General features: G+C 45.3%; 1 protein-coding gene across 3 annotated transcripts in view; it reads left to right on the top strand.

Annotated features, from left to right (window-relative positions):
- The window catches only part of LOC129837349 (ankyrin repeat and IBR domain-containing protein 1-like), a gene marked incomplete in the record, with an annotated part of 82,677 nt that overhangs the window by 57,812 nt on the left and 9,118 nt on the right, over positions 1 to 15,747 (top strand). For all 3 annotated transcript variants that reach the window (XM_055903446.1, XM_055903445.1, XM_055903447.1), the window contains 7 exon segments: positions 4,166 to 4,252; positions 9,996 to 10,062; positions 10,313 to 10,458; positions 12,970 to 13,148; positions 13,345 to 13,396; positions 14,658 to 14,760; positions 15,564 to 15,607. In XM_055903446.1, coding sequence (XP_055759421.1) covers positions 4,166 to 4,252; positions 9,996 to 10,062; positions 10,313 to 10,458; positions 12,970 to 13,148; positions 13,345 to 13,396; positions 14,658 to 14,760; positions 15,564 to 15,607 — 678 coding nt within the window.

The raw sequence follows: 15,747 nt of genomic DNA on the forward strand, positions 1-15,747 counted from the left end.
AACATGTGTTATTGTACTTCTGCAGTACACCTTTGTCCTGTGTTATATTCCTGTACTCCACTCACCAAGACCTGCCCTGCCAGGGAGAGATGAGAGACTGGAGGCCAGGGAGAGATGAGAGACTGGAGGCCAGGGAGAGATGAGAGACTGGAGGCCAGGGAGAGATGAGAGACTGGAGGCCAGGGAGAGAGGAGAGACTGGAGGCCAGGGAGAGAGGAGAGACTGGAGGCCAGGGAGAGAGGAGAGACTGGAGGCCAGGGAGAGAGGAGAGACTGGAGGCCAGGGAGAGAGGAGAGACTGGAGGCCAGGGAGAGAGGAGAGACTGGAGGCCAGGGAGAGAGGAGAGACTGGAGGCCAGGGAGAGAGGAGAGACTGGAGGCCAGGGAGAGAGGAGAGACTGGAGGCCAGGGAGAGAGGAGAGACTGGAGGCCAGGGAGAGAGGAGAGACTGGAGGCCAGGGAGAGAGGAGAGACTGGAGGCCAGGGAGAGAGGAGAGACTGGAGGCAATTAGAATCTGTTGTATTGTCATTGCTGGCAGAGCACACTGTGGCTGGCTGAATCCACACCCCCTATCACCTATTCCCCATAGGCTCTGGTTAAAAGTAGTGCACTATATAGGGATTATGATGCCATTTGGGACACACTGTGAGTCTGGAGACTAGAGCGGGGTGGGGAAACGTTTTGTCTGGATGGCCACATCGGGAGTCTGGAGGCTAGAGCGGGGGTGGGGAAACGTTTTGTCTGGATGGCCACATCGGGAGTCTGGAGGCTAGAGCGGGGTGGGGAAACGTTTTGTCTGGATGGCCACATCGGGAGTCTGGAGGCTAGAGCGGGGGTGGGGAAACGTTTTGTCTGGAGGGCCACATCGGGAGTCTGGAGGCTAGAGCGGGGTGGGGAAATATAATATATATAGGGCCGTTATAATTTATATAAATATTTTTGTCCGTTATAATTTTTATAAATATATAGGTCCGTTGTAATTTATATAAATATATCAGTCCGTTATAATTTATATAAATATATAGGTCCGTTATAATTTATATAAATATATAGGTCCGTTATAATTTATATAAATATATAGGTACGTTATAATTTATATAAATATATCAGTCCGTTATAATTTATATATATATATATATATATAGGTCCGTTATAATCTATATAAATATATCAGTCCGTTATAATTTATATAAATATATAGGTCTGTTATAATTTATATAAATATATAGGTACTTTATAATTTATATAAATATATAGGTCTGTTATAATTTCTTCATACTTTCTATCTAGTTTTAGACGGTGGAGTGATTAAATGGGCTCGCGGGCCGTAGTTTACCCAACTCTGGACTAGAGGTAACACAGTCTGACAGGGAACTATCAGGATACTGAGTTTAGAGACTAGAGGTAACACAGTCTGACAGGGAACTATCAGGATACTGAGTTTAGAGAGGTAACACTGTCTGACAGGGAACTATCAGGATACTGAGTTTAGAGGTAACACTGTCTGACAGGGAACTATCAGGATACTGAGTTTAGAGACCAGAGGTAACACTGTCTGACAGGGAACTATCAGGATACTGAGTTTAGAGACTAGAGGTAACACTGTCTGACAGGGAACTATCAGGATACTGAGTTTAGAGACTAGAGGTAACACTGTCTGACAGGGAACTATCAGGATACTGAGTTTAGAGACTAGAGGTAACACTGTCTGACAGGGAACTATCAGGATACTGAGTTTAGAGAGGTAACACTGTCTGACAGGGAACTATCAGGATACTGAGTTTAGAGAGGTGACACTGTCTGACAGGGAACTATCAGGATACTGAGTTTAGAGACCAGAGGTAACACTGTCTGACAGGGAACTATCAGGATACTGAGTTTAGAGACTAGAGGTAACACTGTCTGACAGGGAACTATCAGGATACTGAGTTTAGAGACCAGAGGTAACACTGTCTGACAGGGAACTATCAGGATACTGAGTTTAGAGAGGTAACACTGTCTGACAGGGAACTATCAGGATACTGAGTTTAGAGACTAGAGGTAACACTGTCTGACAGGGAACTATCAGGATACTGAGTTTAGAGACCAGAGGTAACCCTGTCTGACAGGGAACTATCAGGATACTGAGTTTAGAGACCAGAGGTAACACTGTCTGACAGGGAACTATCAGGATACTGAGTTTAGAGACCAGAGGTAACACTGTCTGACAGGGAACTATCAGGATACTGAGTTTAGAGACTAGAGGTAACACTGTCTGACAGGGAACTATCAGGATACTGAGTTTAGAGAGGTAACACTGTCTGACAGGGAACTATCAGGATACTGAGTTTAGAGACCAGAGGTAACACTGTCTGACAGGGAACTATCAGGATACTGAGTTTAGAGACTAGAGGTAACACTGTCTGACAGGGAACTATCAGGATACTGAGTTTAGAGAGGTAACACTGTCTGACAGGGAACTATCAGGATACTGAGTTTAGAGACCAGAGGTAACACTGTCTGACAGGGAACTATCAGGATACTGAGTTTAGAGAGGTAACACTGTCTGACAGGGAACTATCAGGATACTGAGTTTAGAGACTAGAGGTAACCCTGTCTGACAGGGAACTATCAGGATACTGAGTTTAGAGACCAGAGGTAACACTGTCTGACAGGGAACTATCAGGATACTGAGTTTAGAGACTAGAGGTAACGCTGTCTGACAGGGAACTATCAGGATACTGAGTTTAGAGACCAGAGGTAACACTGTCTGACAGGGAACTATCAGGATACTGAGTTTAGAGAGGTAACACTGTCTGACAGGGAACTATCAGGATACTGAGTTTAGAGACTAGAGGTAACACTGTCTGACAGGGAACTATCAGGATACTGAGTTTAGAGACCAGAGGTAACACTGTCTGACAGGGAACTATCAGGATACTGAGTTTAGAGACCAGAGGTAACACTGTCTGACAGGGAACTATCAGGATACTGAGTTTAGAGACCAGAGGTAACACTGTCTGACAGGGAACTATCAGGATACTGAGTTTAGAGACCAGAGGTAACACTGTCTGACAGGGAACTATCAGGATACTGAGTTTAGAGACTAGAGGTAACACTGTCTGACAGGGAACTATCAGGATACTGAGTTTAGAGACTAGAGGTAACACTGTCTGACAGGGAACTATCAGGATACTGAGTTTAGAGACCAGAGGTAACACTGTCTGACAGGGAACTATCAGGATACTGAGTTTAGAGACTAGAGGTAACACTGTCTGACAGGGAACTATCAGGATACTGAGTTTAGAGACTAGAGGTAACACTGTCTGACAGGGAACTATCAGGATACTGAGTTTAGAGACCAGAGGTAACACTGTCTGACAGGGAACTATCAGGATACTGAGTTTAGAGAGGTAACACTGTCTGACAGGGAACTATCAGGATACTGAGTTTAGAGACCAGAGGTAACACTGTCTGACAGGGAACTATCAGGATACTGAGTTTAGAGAGGTAACACTGTCTGACAGGGAACTATCAGGATACTGAGTTTAGAGACCAGAGGTAACACTGTCTGACAGGGAACTATCAGGATACTGAGTTTAGAGAGGTAACACTGTCTGACAGGGAACTATCAGGATACTGAGTTTAGAGACCAGAGGTAACACTGTCTGACAGGGAACTATCAGGATACTGAGTTTAGAGAGGTAACACTGTCTGACAGGGAACTATCAGGATACTGAGTTTAGAGACCAGAGGAAACACTGTCTGACAGGGAACTATCAGGATACTGAGTTTAGAGACCAGAGATAACACTGTCTGACAGGGAACTATCAGGATACTGAGTTTAGAGACCAGAGATAACACTGTCTGACAGGGAACTATCAGGATACTGAGTTTAGAGGTAACACTGTCTGACAGGGAACTATCAGGATACTGAGTTTAGAGACCAGAGGTAACACTGTCTGACAGGGAACTATCAGGATACTGAGTTTAGAGACTAGAGGTAACACTGTCTGACAGGGAACTATCAGGATACTGAGTTTAGAGACTAGAGGTAACACTGTCTGACAGGGAACTATCAGGATACTGAGTTTAGAGACCAGAGGTAACACTGTCTGACAGGGAACTATCAGGATACTGAGTTTAGAGAGGTGACACTGTCTGTCTTGTCTTCTTGTCATTGCAGGCTGAGAAGAAGCATAAGGGCTTCCAGGAACTGGACCGCTTTATGCACTACTACACCCGCTTCAAGAACCATGAACACAGCTACCAGGTAAGAACTGGACCAGAACCAGAACCATGAACACAGCTACCAGGTAAGAACTGGACCTCTACCAGAACCATGAACACAGCTACCAGGTAAGAACTGGACCAGAACCATGAACACAGCTACCAGGTAAGAACTGAACCAGAACCATGAACACAGCTACCAGGTAAGAACTGGACCTCTACCAGAACCATGAACACAGCTACCAGGTAAGAACTGGACCAGAACCATTAACACAGCTACCAGGTAAGAACTGGACCAGAACCAGAACCATGAACACAGCTACCAGGTAAGAACTGGACCAGAACCATGAACACAGCTACCAGGTAAGAACTGGACCAGAACCATGAACACAGCTACCAGGTAAGAACTGGACCTCTACCAGAACCATGAACACAGCTACCAGGTAAGAACTGGACCAGAACCATGAACACAGCTACCAGGTAAGAACTGGACCTCTACCAGAACCACGAACACAGCTACCAGGTAAGAACTGGACCAGAACCATGAACACAGCTACCAGGTAAGAACTGGACCACTACCAGAACCATGAACACAGCTACCAGGTAAGAACTGGACCTCTACCAGAACCATGAACACAGCTACCAGGTAAGAACTGGACCTCTACCAGAACCATGAACACAGCTACCAGGTAAGAACTGGACCAGAACCATGAACACAGCTACCAGGTAAGAACTGGACCAGAACCATGAACACAGCTACCAGGTAAGAACTGGACCAGAACCATGAACACAGCTACCAGGTAAGAACTGGACCTCTACCAGAACCATGAACACAGCTACCAGGTAAGAACTGGACCTCTACCAGAACCATGAACACAGCTACCAGGTAAGAACTGGACCTCTACCAGAACCATGAACACAGCTACCAGGTAAGAACTGGACCACTACCAGAACCATGAACACAGCTACCAGGTAAGAACTGGACCTCTACCAGAACCATGAACACAGCTACCAGGTAAGAACTGGACCTCTACCAGAACCATGAACACAGCTACCAGGTAAGAACTGGACCTCTACCAGAACCATGAACACAGCTACCAGGTAAGAACTGGACCTCTACCAGAACCATGAACACAGCTACCAGGTAAGAACTGGACCTCTACCAGAACCATGAACACAGCTACCAGGTAAGAACTGGACCAGAACCATGAACACAGCTACCAGGTAAGAACTGGACCTCTACCAGAACCATGAACACAGCTACCAGGTAAGAACTGGACCAGAACCATGAACACAGCTACCAGGTAAGAACTGGACCTCTACCAGAACCACGAACACAGCTACCAGGTAAGAACTGGACCAGAACCATGAACACAGCTACCAGGTAAGAACTGGACCACTACCAGAACCATGAACACAGCTACCAGGTAAGAACTGGACCTCTACCAGAACCATGAACACAGCTACCAGGTAAGAACTGGACCTCTACCAGAACCATGAACACAGCTACCAGGTAAGAACTGGACCAGAACCATGAACACAGCTACCAGGTAAGAACTGGACCAGAACCATGAACACAGCTACCAGGTAAGAACTGGACCTCTACCAGAACCATGAACACAGCTACCAGGTAAGAACTGGACCTCTACCAGAACCATGAACACAGCTACCAGGTAAGAACTGGACCTCTACCAGAACCATGAACACAGCTACCAGGTAAGAACTGGACCACTACCAGAACCATGAACACAGCTACCAGGTAAGAACTGGACCTCTACCAGAACCATGAACACAGCTACCAGGTAAGAACTGGACCTCTACCAGAACCATGAACACAGCTACCAGGTAAGAACTGGACCTCTACCAGAACCATGAACACAGCTACCAGGTAAGAACTGGACCTCTACCAGAACCATGAACACAGCTACCAGGTAAGAACTGGACCTCTACCAGAACCATGAACACAGCTACCAGGTAAGAACTGGACCAGAACCATGAACACAGCTACCAGGTAAGAACTGGACCTCTACCAGAACCATGAACACAGCTACCAGGTAAGAACTGGACCTCTACCAGAACCATGAACACAGCTACCAGGTAAAAGGCGATATTTTTATAACTTCTGTCAGTTTGTATAAGGAAGTCCTGTAGTGGGACCTGACACCCTGTCCAGGTAAGTAGGACAGAGGTGGGTTTGTCTGTCATGTAGCTTTAGGAAGTCCTGTAGTGGGACCTGACACCCTGTCCAGGTAAGTAGGGCAGAGGTGGGTTTGTCTAACTGTCATGTAGCTTTAGTAAGTCCTGTAGTGGGACCTGACACCCTGTCCAGGTAAGTAGAGCAGAGGTGGGTTTAACTGTCATGTAGCTTTAGGAAGTCCTGTAGTGGGACCTGATACTCTGTCCAGGTAAGTAGGGCAGAGGTGGGTTTAACTGTCATGTAGCTTTAGGAAGTCCTGTAGTGGGACCTGACACCCTGTCCAGGTAAGTAGAGCAGAGGTGGGTTTGTCTAACTGTCATGTAGCTTTAGGAAGTCCTGTAGTGGGACCTGACACCCTGTCCAGGTAAGTAGGGCAGAGGTGGGTTTGTCTGTCATGTAGCTTTAGGAAGTCCTGTAGTGGGACCTGACACCCTGTCCAGGTAAGTAGGGCAGAGGTGGGTTTAACTGTCATGTAGCTTTAGGAAGTCCTGTAGTGGGACCTGACACTCTGTCCAGGTAAGTAGAGCAGAGCTGGGTTTGTCTAACTGTCATGTAGCTTTAGGAAGTCCTGTAGTGGGGACCTGACACCCTGTCCAGGTAAGTAGGGCAGAGGTGGGTTTGTCTAACTGTCATGTAGCTTTAGGAAGTCCTGTAGTGGGGACCTGACACCCTGTCCAGGTAAGTAGGGCAGAGGTGGGTTTGTCTAACTGTCATGTAGCTTTAGGAAGTCCTGTAGTGGGGACCTGACACCCTGTCCAGGTAAGTAGGGCAGAGGTGGGTTTGTCTAACTGTCATGTAGCTTTAGGAAGTCCTGTAGTGGGACCTGACACCCTGTCCAGGTAAGTAGGGCAGAGGTGGGTTTGTCTAACTGTCATGTAGCTTTAGGAAGTCCTGTAGTGGGGACCTGACACCCTGTCCAGGTAAGTAGGGCAGAGGTGGGTTTGTCTAACTGTCATGTAGCTTTAGGAAGTCCGTAGTGGGACCTGACACCCTGTCCAGGTAAGTAGGGCAGAGGTGGGTTTAACTGTCATGTAGCTTTAGGAAGTCCTGTAGTGGGACCTGACACCCTGTCCAGGTAAGTAGGGCAGAGGTGGGTTTGTCTAACTGTCATGTAGCTTTAGTAAGTCCTGTAGTGGGACCTGACACCCTGTCCAGGTAAGTAGAGCAGAGGTGGGTTTAACTATCATGTAGCTTTAGGAAGTCCTGTAGTGGGACCTGATACTCTGTCCAGGTAAGTAGGGCAGAGGTGGGTTTAACTGTCATGTAGCTTTAGGAAGTCCTGTAGTGGGACCTGACACCCTGTCCAGGTAAGTAGAGCAGAGGTGGGTTTGTCTAACTGTCATGTAGCTTTAGGAAGTCCTGTAGTGGGACCTGACACCCTGTCCAGGTAAGTAGGGCAGAGGTGGGTTTGTCTGTCATGTAGCTTTAGGAAGTCCTGTAGTGGGACCTGACACCCTGTCCAGGTAAGTAGGGCAGAGGTGGGTTTAACTGTCATGTAGCTTTAGGAAGTCCTGTAGTGGGACCTGACACTCTGTCCAGGTAAGTAGAGCAGAGCTGGGTTTGTCTAACTGTCATGTAGCTTTAGGAAGTCCTGTAGTGGGGACCTGACACCCTGTCCAGGTAAGTAGGGCAGAGGTGGGTTTGTCTAACTGTCATGTAGCTTTAGGAAGTCCTGTAGTGGGGACCTGACACCCTGTCCAGGTAAGTAGGGCAGAGGTGGGTTTGTCTAACTGTCATGTAGCTTTAGGAAGTCCTGTAGTGGGACCTGACACCCTGTCCAGGTAAGTAGGGCAGAGGTGGGTTTGTCTAACTGTCATGTAGCTTTAGGAAGTCCTGTAGTGGGGACCTGACACCCTGTCCAGGTAAGTAGGGCAGAGGTGGGTTTGTCTAACTGTCATGTAGCTTTAGGAAGTCCGTAGTTGGACCTGACACCCTGTCCAGGTAAGTAGGGCAGAGGTGGGTTTAACTGTCATGTAGCTTTAGGAAGTCCTGTAGTGGGACCTGACACCCTGTCCAGGTAAGTAGAGCAGAGGTGGGTTTGTCTAACTGTCATGTAGCTTTAGGAAGTCCTGTAGTGGGACCTGACACCCTGTCCAGGTAAGTAGGGCAGAGGTGGGTTTAACTGTCATGTAGCTTTAGGAAGTCCTGTAGTGGGACCTGACACTCTGTCCAGGTAAGTAGGGCAGAGCTGGGTTTAACTGTCATGTAGCTTTAGGAAGTCCTGTAGTGGGACCTGACACCCTGTCCAGGTAAGTAGAGCAGAGGTGGGTTTGTCTAACTGTCATGTAGCTTTAGGAAGTCCTGTAGTGGGACCTGACACCCTGTCCAGGTAAGTAGAGCAGAGGTGGGTTTAACTGTCATGTAGCTTTAGGAAGTCCTGTAGTGGGACCTGACACCCTGTCCAGGTAAGTAGAGCAGAGGTGGGTTTGTCTAACTGTCATGTAGCTTTAGGAAGTCCTGTAGTGGGACCTGACACCCTGTCCAGGTAAGTAGAGCAGAGGTGGGTTTGTCTGTCATGTAGCTTTAGGAAGTCCTGTAGTGGGACCTGACACCCTGTCCAGGTAAGTAGGGCAGAGGTGGGTTTCTCTAACTGTCATGTAGCTTTAGGAAGTCCTGTAGTGGGACCTGACACTCTGTCCAGGTAAGTAGAGCAGAGGTGGGTTTGTCTAACTGTCATGTAGCTTTAGGAAGTCCTGTAGTGGGACCTGACACTCTGTCCAGGTAAGTAGAGCAGAGGTGGGTTTAACTGTCATGTAGCTTTAGGAAGTCCTGTAGTGGGACCTGACACTCTGTCCAGGTAAGTAGAGTAGAGGTGGGTTTAACTGTCATGTAGCTTTAGGAAGTCCTGTAGTGGGGACCTGACACCCTGTCCAGGTAAGTAGAGCAGAGGTGGGTTTAACTGTCATGTAGCTTTAGGAAGTCCTGTAGTGGGACCTGATACTCTGTCCAGGTAAGTAGGGCAGAGGTGGGTTTAACTGTCATGTAGCTTTAGGAAGTCCTGTAGTGGGACCTGATACTCTGTCCAGGTAAGTAGAGCAGAGGTGGGTTTGTCTGTCATGTAGCTTTAGGAAGTCCTGTAGTGGGGACCTGACACCCTGTCCAGGTAAGTAGGGCAGAGGTGGGTTTGTCTAACTGTCATGTAGCTTTAGGAAGTCCTGTAGTGGGACCTGACACCCTGTCCAGGTAAGTAGAGCAGAGGTGGGTTTGTCTAACTGTCATGTAGCTTTAGGAAGTCCTGTAGTGGGACCTGACTCTCTGTCCAGGTAAGTAGAGCAGAGCTGGGTTTGTCTAACTGTCATGTAGCTTTAGGAAGTCCTGTAGTGGGACCTGACACCCTGTCCAGGTAAGTAGGGCAGAGGTGGGTTTAACTGTCATGTAGCTTTAGGAAGTCCTGTAGTGGGACCTGATACTCTGTCCAGGTAAGTAGGGCAGAGCTGGGTTTGTCTAACTGTCATGTAGCTTTAGGAAGTCCTGTAGTGGGACCTGACACCCTGTCCAGGTAAGTAGAGCAGAGGTGGGTTTGTCTAACTGTCATGTAGCTTTAGGAAGTCCTGTAGTGCGACCTGACCTTGACTGTCCTTCTATCTAGCTGGAGCAGCGCCTGTTGAAGACCGCCAAAGACAAGATGGAACAGCTGAGCAGAGCCTTGAGTGGAAGTATGTGGATATTCGTCATGTCAATGTTTTTCATCGTTTTTTTCCAGTTGTTTTTGCAGACAGCCATTTCACATAAATAGACCAACACGCAGACTGCAATCATACAGTGGAGATGTATTAATACTCTAAAGTACTTGAAATCTATCACCTTTTCTTCTTCTCTCTCTCTCTCTCTCTTCTGAATGTGATATGATGAGTTGGCGTGTATGAGAGAGGGAGTAATCCTGATCCGTGATCTCTTCTCTCTCAGGAGACGGAGGCCCACCTGACACTACGTTCATTGAAGATGCGGTACTGGAGCTGTTGAAGACACGCCGTATACTCAAGTGCTCTTACCCCTACGGCTTCTTCCTGGAGATCAAATCCACCAAGAAAGAAATTTTTGAACTAATGCAGGTACGGACGGATCTTAGAGAAAGGATCGTATAAAACATCTGAAATGTCTTGTCTAAAACCGACTTCCTCTTAAACACTGAGGTTTTAAACTGACTTCCTCTTAAACACTGAGGTTTTAAAACGACTTCATCTTAAACACTGAGGTTTTAAAACCGACTTCCTCTCAAACACTGAGGTTTTAAAACGACTTCCTCTCAAACACTGAGGTTTTAAAACCGACTTCCTCTCACACACTGAGGTTTTAAAACCGACTTCCTCTCACACACTGAGGTTTTAAAACGACTTCCTCTCAAACACTGAGGTTTTAAAACCGACTTCCTCTTAAACACTGAGGTTTTAAAACGACTTCCTCTCAAACACTGAGGTTTTAAAACGACTTCCTCTCAAACACTGAGGTTTTAAAACCGACTTCCTCTTAAACACTGAGGTTTTAAAACCGACTTCCTCTCAAACGCTGAGGTTTTAAAACCGACTTCCTCTCAAACGCTGAGGTTTTAAAACCGACTTCCTCTCAAACGCTGAGGTTTTAAAACCGACTTCCTCTCAAACGCTGAGGTTTTAAAACCGACTTCCTCTCAAACGCTGAGGTTTTAAAACCGACTTCCTCTCAAACGCTGAGGTTTTAAAACCGACTTCCTCTCAAACGCTGAGGTTTTAAAACCGACTTCCTCTCAAACGCTGAGGTTTTAAAACCGACTTCCTCTCAAACGCTGAGGTTTTAAAACCGACTTCCTCTCAAACGCTGAGGTTTTAAAACCGACTTCCTCTCAAACGCTGAGGTTTTAAAACCGACTTCCTCTCAAACGCTGAGGTTTTAAAACCGACTTCCTCTCAAACGCTTAGGTTTTAAAACCGACTTCCTCTCAAACGCTGAGGTTTTAAAACCGACTTCCTCTCAAACGCTGAGGTTTTAAAACCGACTTCCTCTCAAACGCTGAGGTTTTAAAACCGACTTCCTCTCAAACGCTGAGGTTTTAAAACCGACTTCCTCTCAAACGCTGAGGTTTTAAAACCGACTTCCTCTCAAACGCTGAGGTTTTAAAACCGACTTCCTCTCAAACGCTGAGGTTTTAAAACCGACTTCCTCTCAAACGCTGAGGTTTTAAAACCGACTTCCTCTCAAACGCTGAGGTTTTAAAACCGACTTCCTCTCAAACGCTGAGGTTTTAAAACCGACTTCCTCTCAAACGCTGAGGTTTTAAAACCGACTTCCTCTCAAACGCTGAGGTTTTAAAACCGACTTCCTCTCAAACACTGAGGTTTTAAAACCGACTTCCTCTCAAACACTGAGGTTTTAAAACCGACTTCCTCTCAAACACTGAGGTTTTAAAAACGACTTCCTCTCAAACACTGAGGTTTTAAAAACGACTTCCTCTCAAACACTGAGGTTTTTAAAAACGACTTCCTCTCAAACACTGAGGTTTTAAAAACGACTTCCTCTCAAACACTGAGGTTTTAAAAACGACTTCCTCTCAAACACTGAGGTTTTAAAAACGACTTCCTCTCAAACACTGAGGTTTTAAAAACGACTTCCTCTCAAACACTGAGGTTTTAAAAACGACTTCCTCTCAAACACTGAGGTTTTAAAAACGACTTCCTCTCAAACACTGAGGTTTTAAAAACGACTTCCTCTCAAACACTGAGGTTTTAAAACCGACTTCCTCTCAAACACTGAGGTTTAAAAAACGACTTCCTCTCAAACACTGAGGTTTAAAAAACGACTTCCTCTCAAACACTGAGGTTTTAAAACCGACTTCCTCTCAAACACTGAGGTTTTAAAACCGACTTCCTCTCAAACACTGAGGTTTTAAAAACGACTTCCTCTCAAACACTGAGGTTTTAAAAACGACTTCCTCTCAAACACTGAGGTTTTAAAAACGACTTCCTCTCAAACACTGAGGTTTTAAAACGACTTCCTCTCAAACACTGAGGTTTAAAAAACGACTTCCTCTCAAACACTGAGGTTTTAAAACCGACTTCCTCTCAAACACTGAGGTTTTAAAACCGACTTCCTCTCAAACACTGAGGTTTTAAAAACGACTTCCTCTCAAACACTGAGGTTTTAAAAACGACTTCCTCTCAAACACTGAGGTTTTAAAAACGACTTCCTCTCAAACACTGAGGTTTTAAAAACGACTTCCTCTCAAACACTGAGGTTTTAAAACACTGAGGTTTTAAAACGACTTCCTCTCAAACACTGAGGTTTTAAAAACGACTTCCTCTCAAACACTGAGGTTTTAAAACACTGAGGTTTTAAAACCGACTTCCTCTCAAACACTGAGGTTTTAAAACCGACAGATCTTGTTGTGAGGAACCCTTTTTACTCTCTTCGTTAATGACTTCCTCACACGGCTGGCCCGTTCATTAGGCAGGATTAGGCGTCCGCCTCTGGCGGCAGATTGAAGAGGGCCTGCCCTGCTTCCTCATGGTTTAAAACTATACAGCTAAGAGATACTTTTGTCCTCTACAGTTTGTAACCTTTTTGTCTTGCCTCTTCCTGTCTGTGTGTAGACTGACTTGGAGATGGTGACAGAGGACCTAGCTCAGAAAGTCAACCGTCCTTACCTCCGAACTCCCCGTCATAAGATCATCCGAGCGGCCTGTTTGGTGCAGCAGAAGAGACAGGAGTTCCTGGCCTCCGTCGCCCGGGGGGTGGCCCCCAGCGACTCCCCAGAGGCCCCTAGACGCAGGTGTGACCCCTGACCCCTTACAAACCCTTTAAATCCCTAATTCAATCAATTGCAGATACAGGTCATCCCCCAATGTGGTTTCACTCAGACTGTTTTCTTGTGCAGTTGTTGTGTTCTCTCTCTCTCTCCACTAATTGAAGTGTTTTAATAACATAACAGAATACATGTTATTACGGTGTACTTCTCGTATTTCTAGTTTTGGAGGTGGAACGTGGGACTGGGAGTATTTGGGCTTTGCATCTCCTGAGGTAAGTAAATATCTAGCTAACTGTTGTAGGTCTGAATATCTAGTTCTGAATATCTAGCTAACTGTTGTAGTTCTGAATATCTAGCTAACTGTTGTAGTTCTGAATATCTAGCTAACTGTTGTAGGTCTGAATATCTAGTTCTGAATATCTAGCTAACTGTTGTCGGTCTGAATATCTAGTTCTGAATATCTAGCTAACTGTTGTCGGTCTGAATATCTAGCTAACTGTTGTAGGTCTGAATATCTAGCTAACTGTTGTAGGTCTGAATATCTAGCTAACTGTTGTCGGTCTGAATATCTAGCTAACTGTTGTAGGTCTGAATATCTAGCTAACTGTTGTAGGTCTGAATATCTAGCTAACTGTTGTCGGTCTGAATATCTAGCTAACTGTTGTAGGTCTGAATATCTAGCTAACTGTTGTAGGTCTGAATATCTAGCTAACTGTTGTCGGTCTGAATATCTAGCTAACTGTTGTCGGTCTGAATATCTAGCTAACTGTTGTCGGTCTGAATATCTAGCTAACTGTTGTCGTTCTGAATATCTAGCTAACTGTTGTCGGTCTGAATATCTAGTTCTGAATATCTAGCTAACTGTTGTAGGTCTGAATATCTAGTTCTGAATATCTAGCTAACTGTTGTCGGTCTGAATATCTAACTAACTGTTGTAGTTCTGAATATCTAGTTAACTGTTGTAGGTCTGAATATCTAGTTCTGAATATCTAGCTAACTGTTGTCGGTCTGAATATCTAGCTAACTGTTGTCGGTCTGAATATCTAGCTAACTGTTGTCGGTCTGAATATCTAGCTAACTGTTGTAGGTCTGAATATCTAGCTAACTGTTGTCGTTCTGAATATCTAGCTAACTGTTGTCGGTCTGAATATCTAGTTCTGAATATCTAGCTAACTGTTGTAGGTCTGAATATCTAGTTCTGAATATCTAGCTAACTGTTGTCGGTCTGAATATCTAACTAACTGTTGTAGGTCTGAATATCTAGTTCTGAATATCTAGCTAACTGTTGTCGTTCTGAATATCTAGCTAACTGTTGTCGGTCTGAATATCTAGTTCTGAATATCTAGCTAACTGTTGTCGGTCTGAATATCTAGCTAACTGTTGTCGGTCTGAATATCTAGCTAACTGTTGTCAGTCTGAATATCTAGCTAACTGTTGTCGGTCTGAATATCTAGCTAACTGTTGTAGTTTTGAATATCTAGCTACGACCTGTGACCTGTGACGTCACGGTGTGTCATGTGACTGACCCTACAGGAGTATGCAGAGTTCCAGTACCGGAGGAGACACAGGGATCGTCAGCAGCGGAGACAGAGAGGGGACATTCCCCATCTTGACGACAGTGGCGACAGCACTTTAGGTAATAATGAATCAATAACTAAAAGATACATGGATAGATACTATAGCTGTGCTTCCAGGTATCTGTCTACCTGGTATTTCTTCAGGATATCCTGCTATCTGTCTTCCTGGTATTTCTTCAGGATATCCTGCTATCTGTCTACCTGGTATTTCTTCAGGATATCCTGCTATCTGTCTACCTGGTATTTCTTCAGGATATCCTGCTATCTGTCTACCTGGTATTTCTTCAGGATATCCTGCTATCTGTCTACCTGGTATTTCTTCAGGATATCCTGCTATCTGTCTTCCTGGTATTTCTTCAGGATATCCTGCTATCTGTCTACCTGGTATTTCTTCAGGATATCCTGCTATCTGTCTACCTGGTATTACTATAGGATATCCTGCTATCTGTCTACCTGGTATTACTATAGGATATCCTGCTTTCTGTCTACCTGGTATTACTGTAGGATATCCTGCTATCTGTCTACCTGGTATTACTATAGGATATCCTGCTTTCTGTCTACCTGGTATTACTGTAGGATATCCTGCTATCTGTCTACCTGGTATTACTATAGGATGTCCTGCTATGACTGGATGTGTTTCCAGGTATCTGTCTACCTGGTATTTCCATTACTGGGGTCAGTGTTTTCACTACATGAATGGCTTCGTTCCTGGTTAAACAGTAACAAAAGGGAATCATCTCTAGCTTCTCCTTTCGCTGGGAAGACCTTGAATCGTTTGAGCTGTTTGATTGTCAGTGTGTTTGTTCTGTAACGTTGACTGACTGACTAACTGTTTTTTCTTCTTCTTTTATTCATAAAACAGACACACAGGAAATGGGAGGTGGGCGAAGACATGGTCCCCCCATGGTGAGTTCAGTGTGTTTTTCATGTCGTCTGTCTTCGTCTTTACCTCGTTACTATATATATATAAGCCAGATAGTTTATTCGACAGAGACAAAATTACATGTTGTGTACCGATGTGAAGTTCAGACTTGCCGCCATTAAAT

The sequence above is a fragment of the Salvelinus fontinalis genome, chromosome 38, assembly GCF_029448725.1.
Source record: "Salvelinus fontinalis isolate EN_2023a chromosome 38, ASM2944872v1, whole genome shotgun sequence".
Lineage (NCBI taxonomy): Eukaryota > Metazoa > Chordata > Actinopteri > Salmoniformes > Salmonidae > Salvelinus > Salvelinus fontinalis.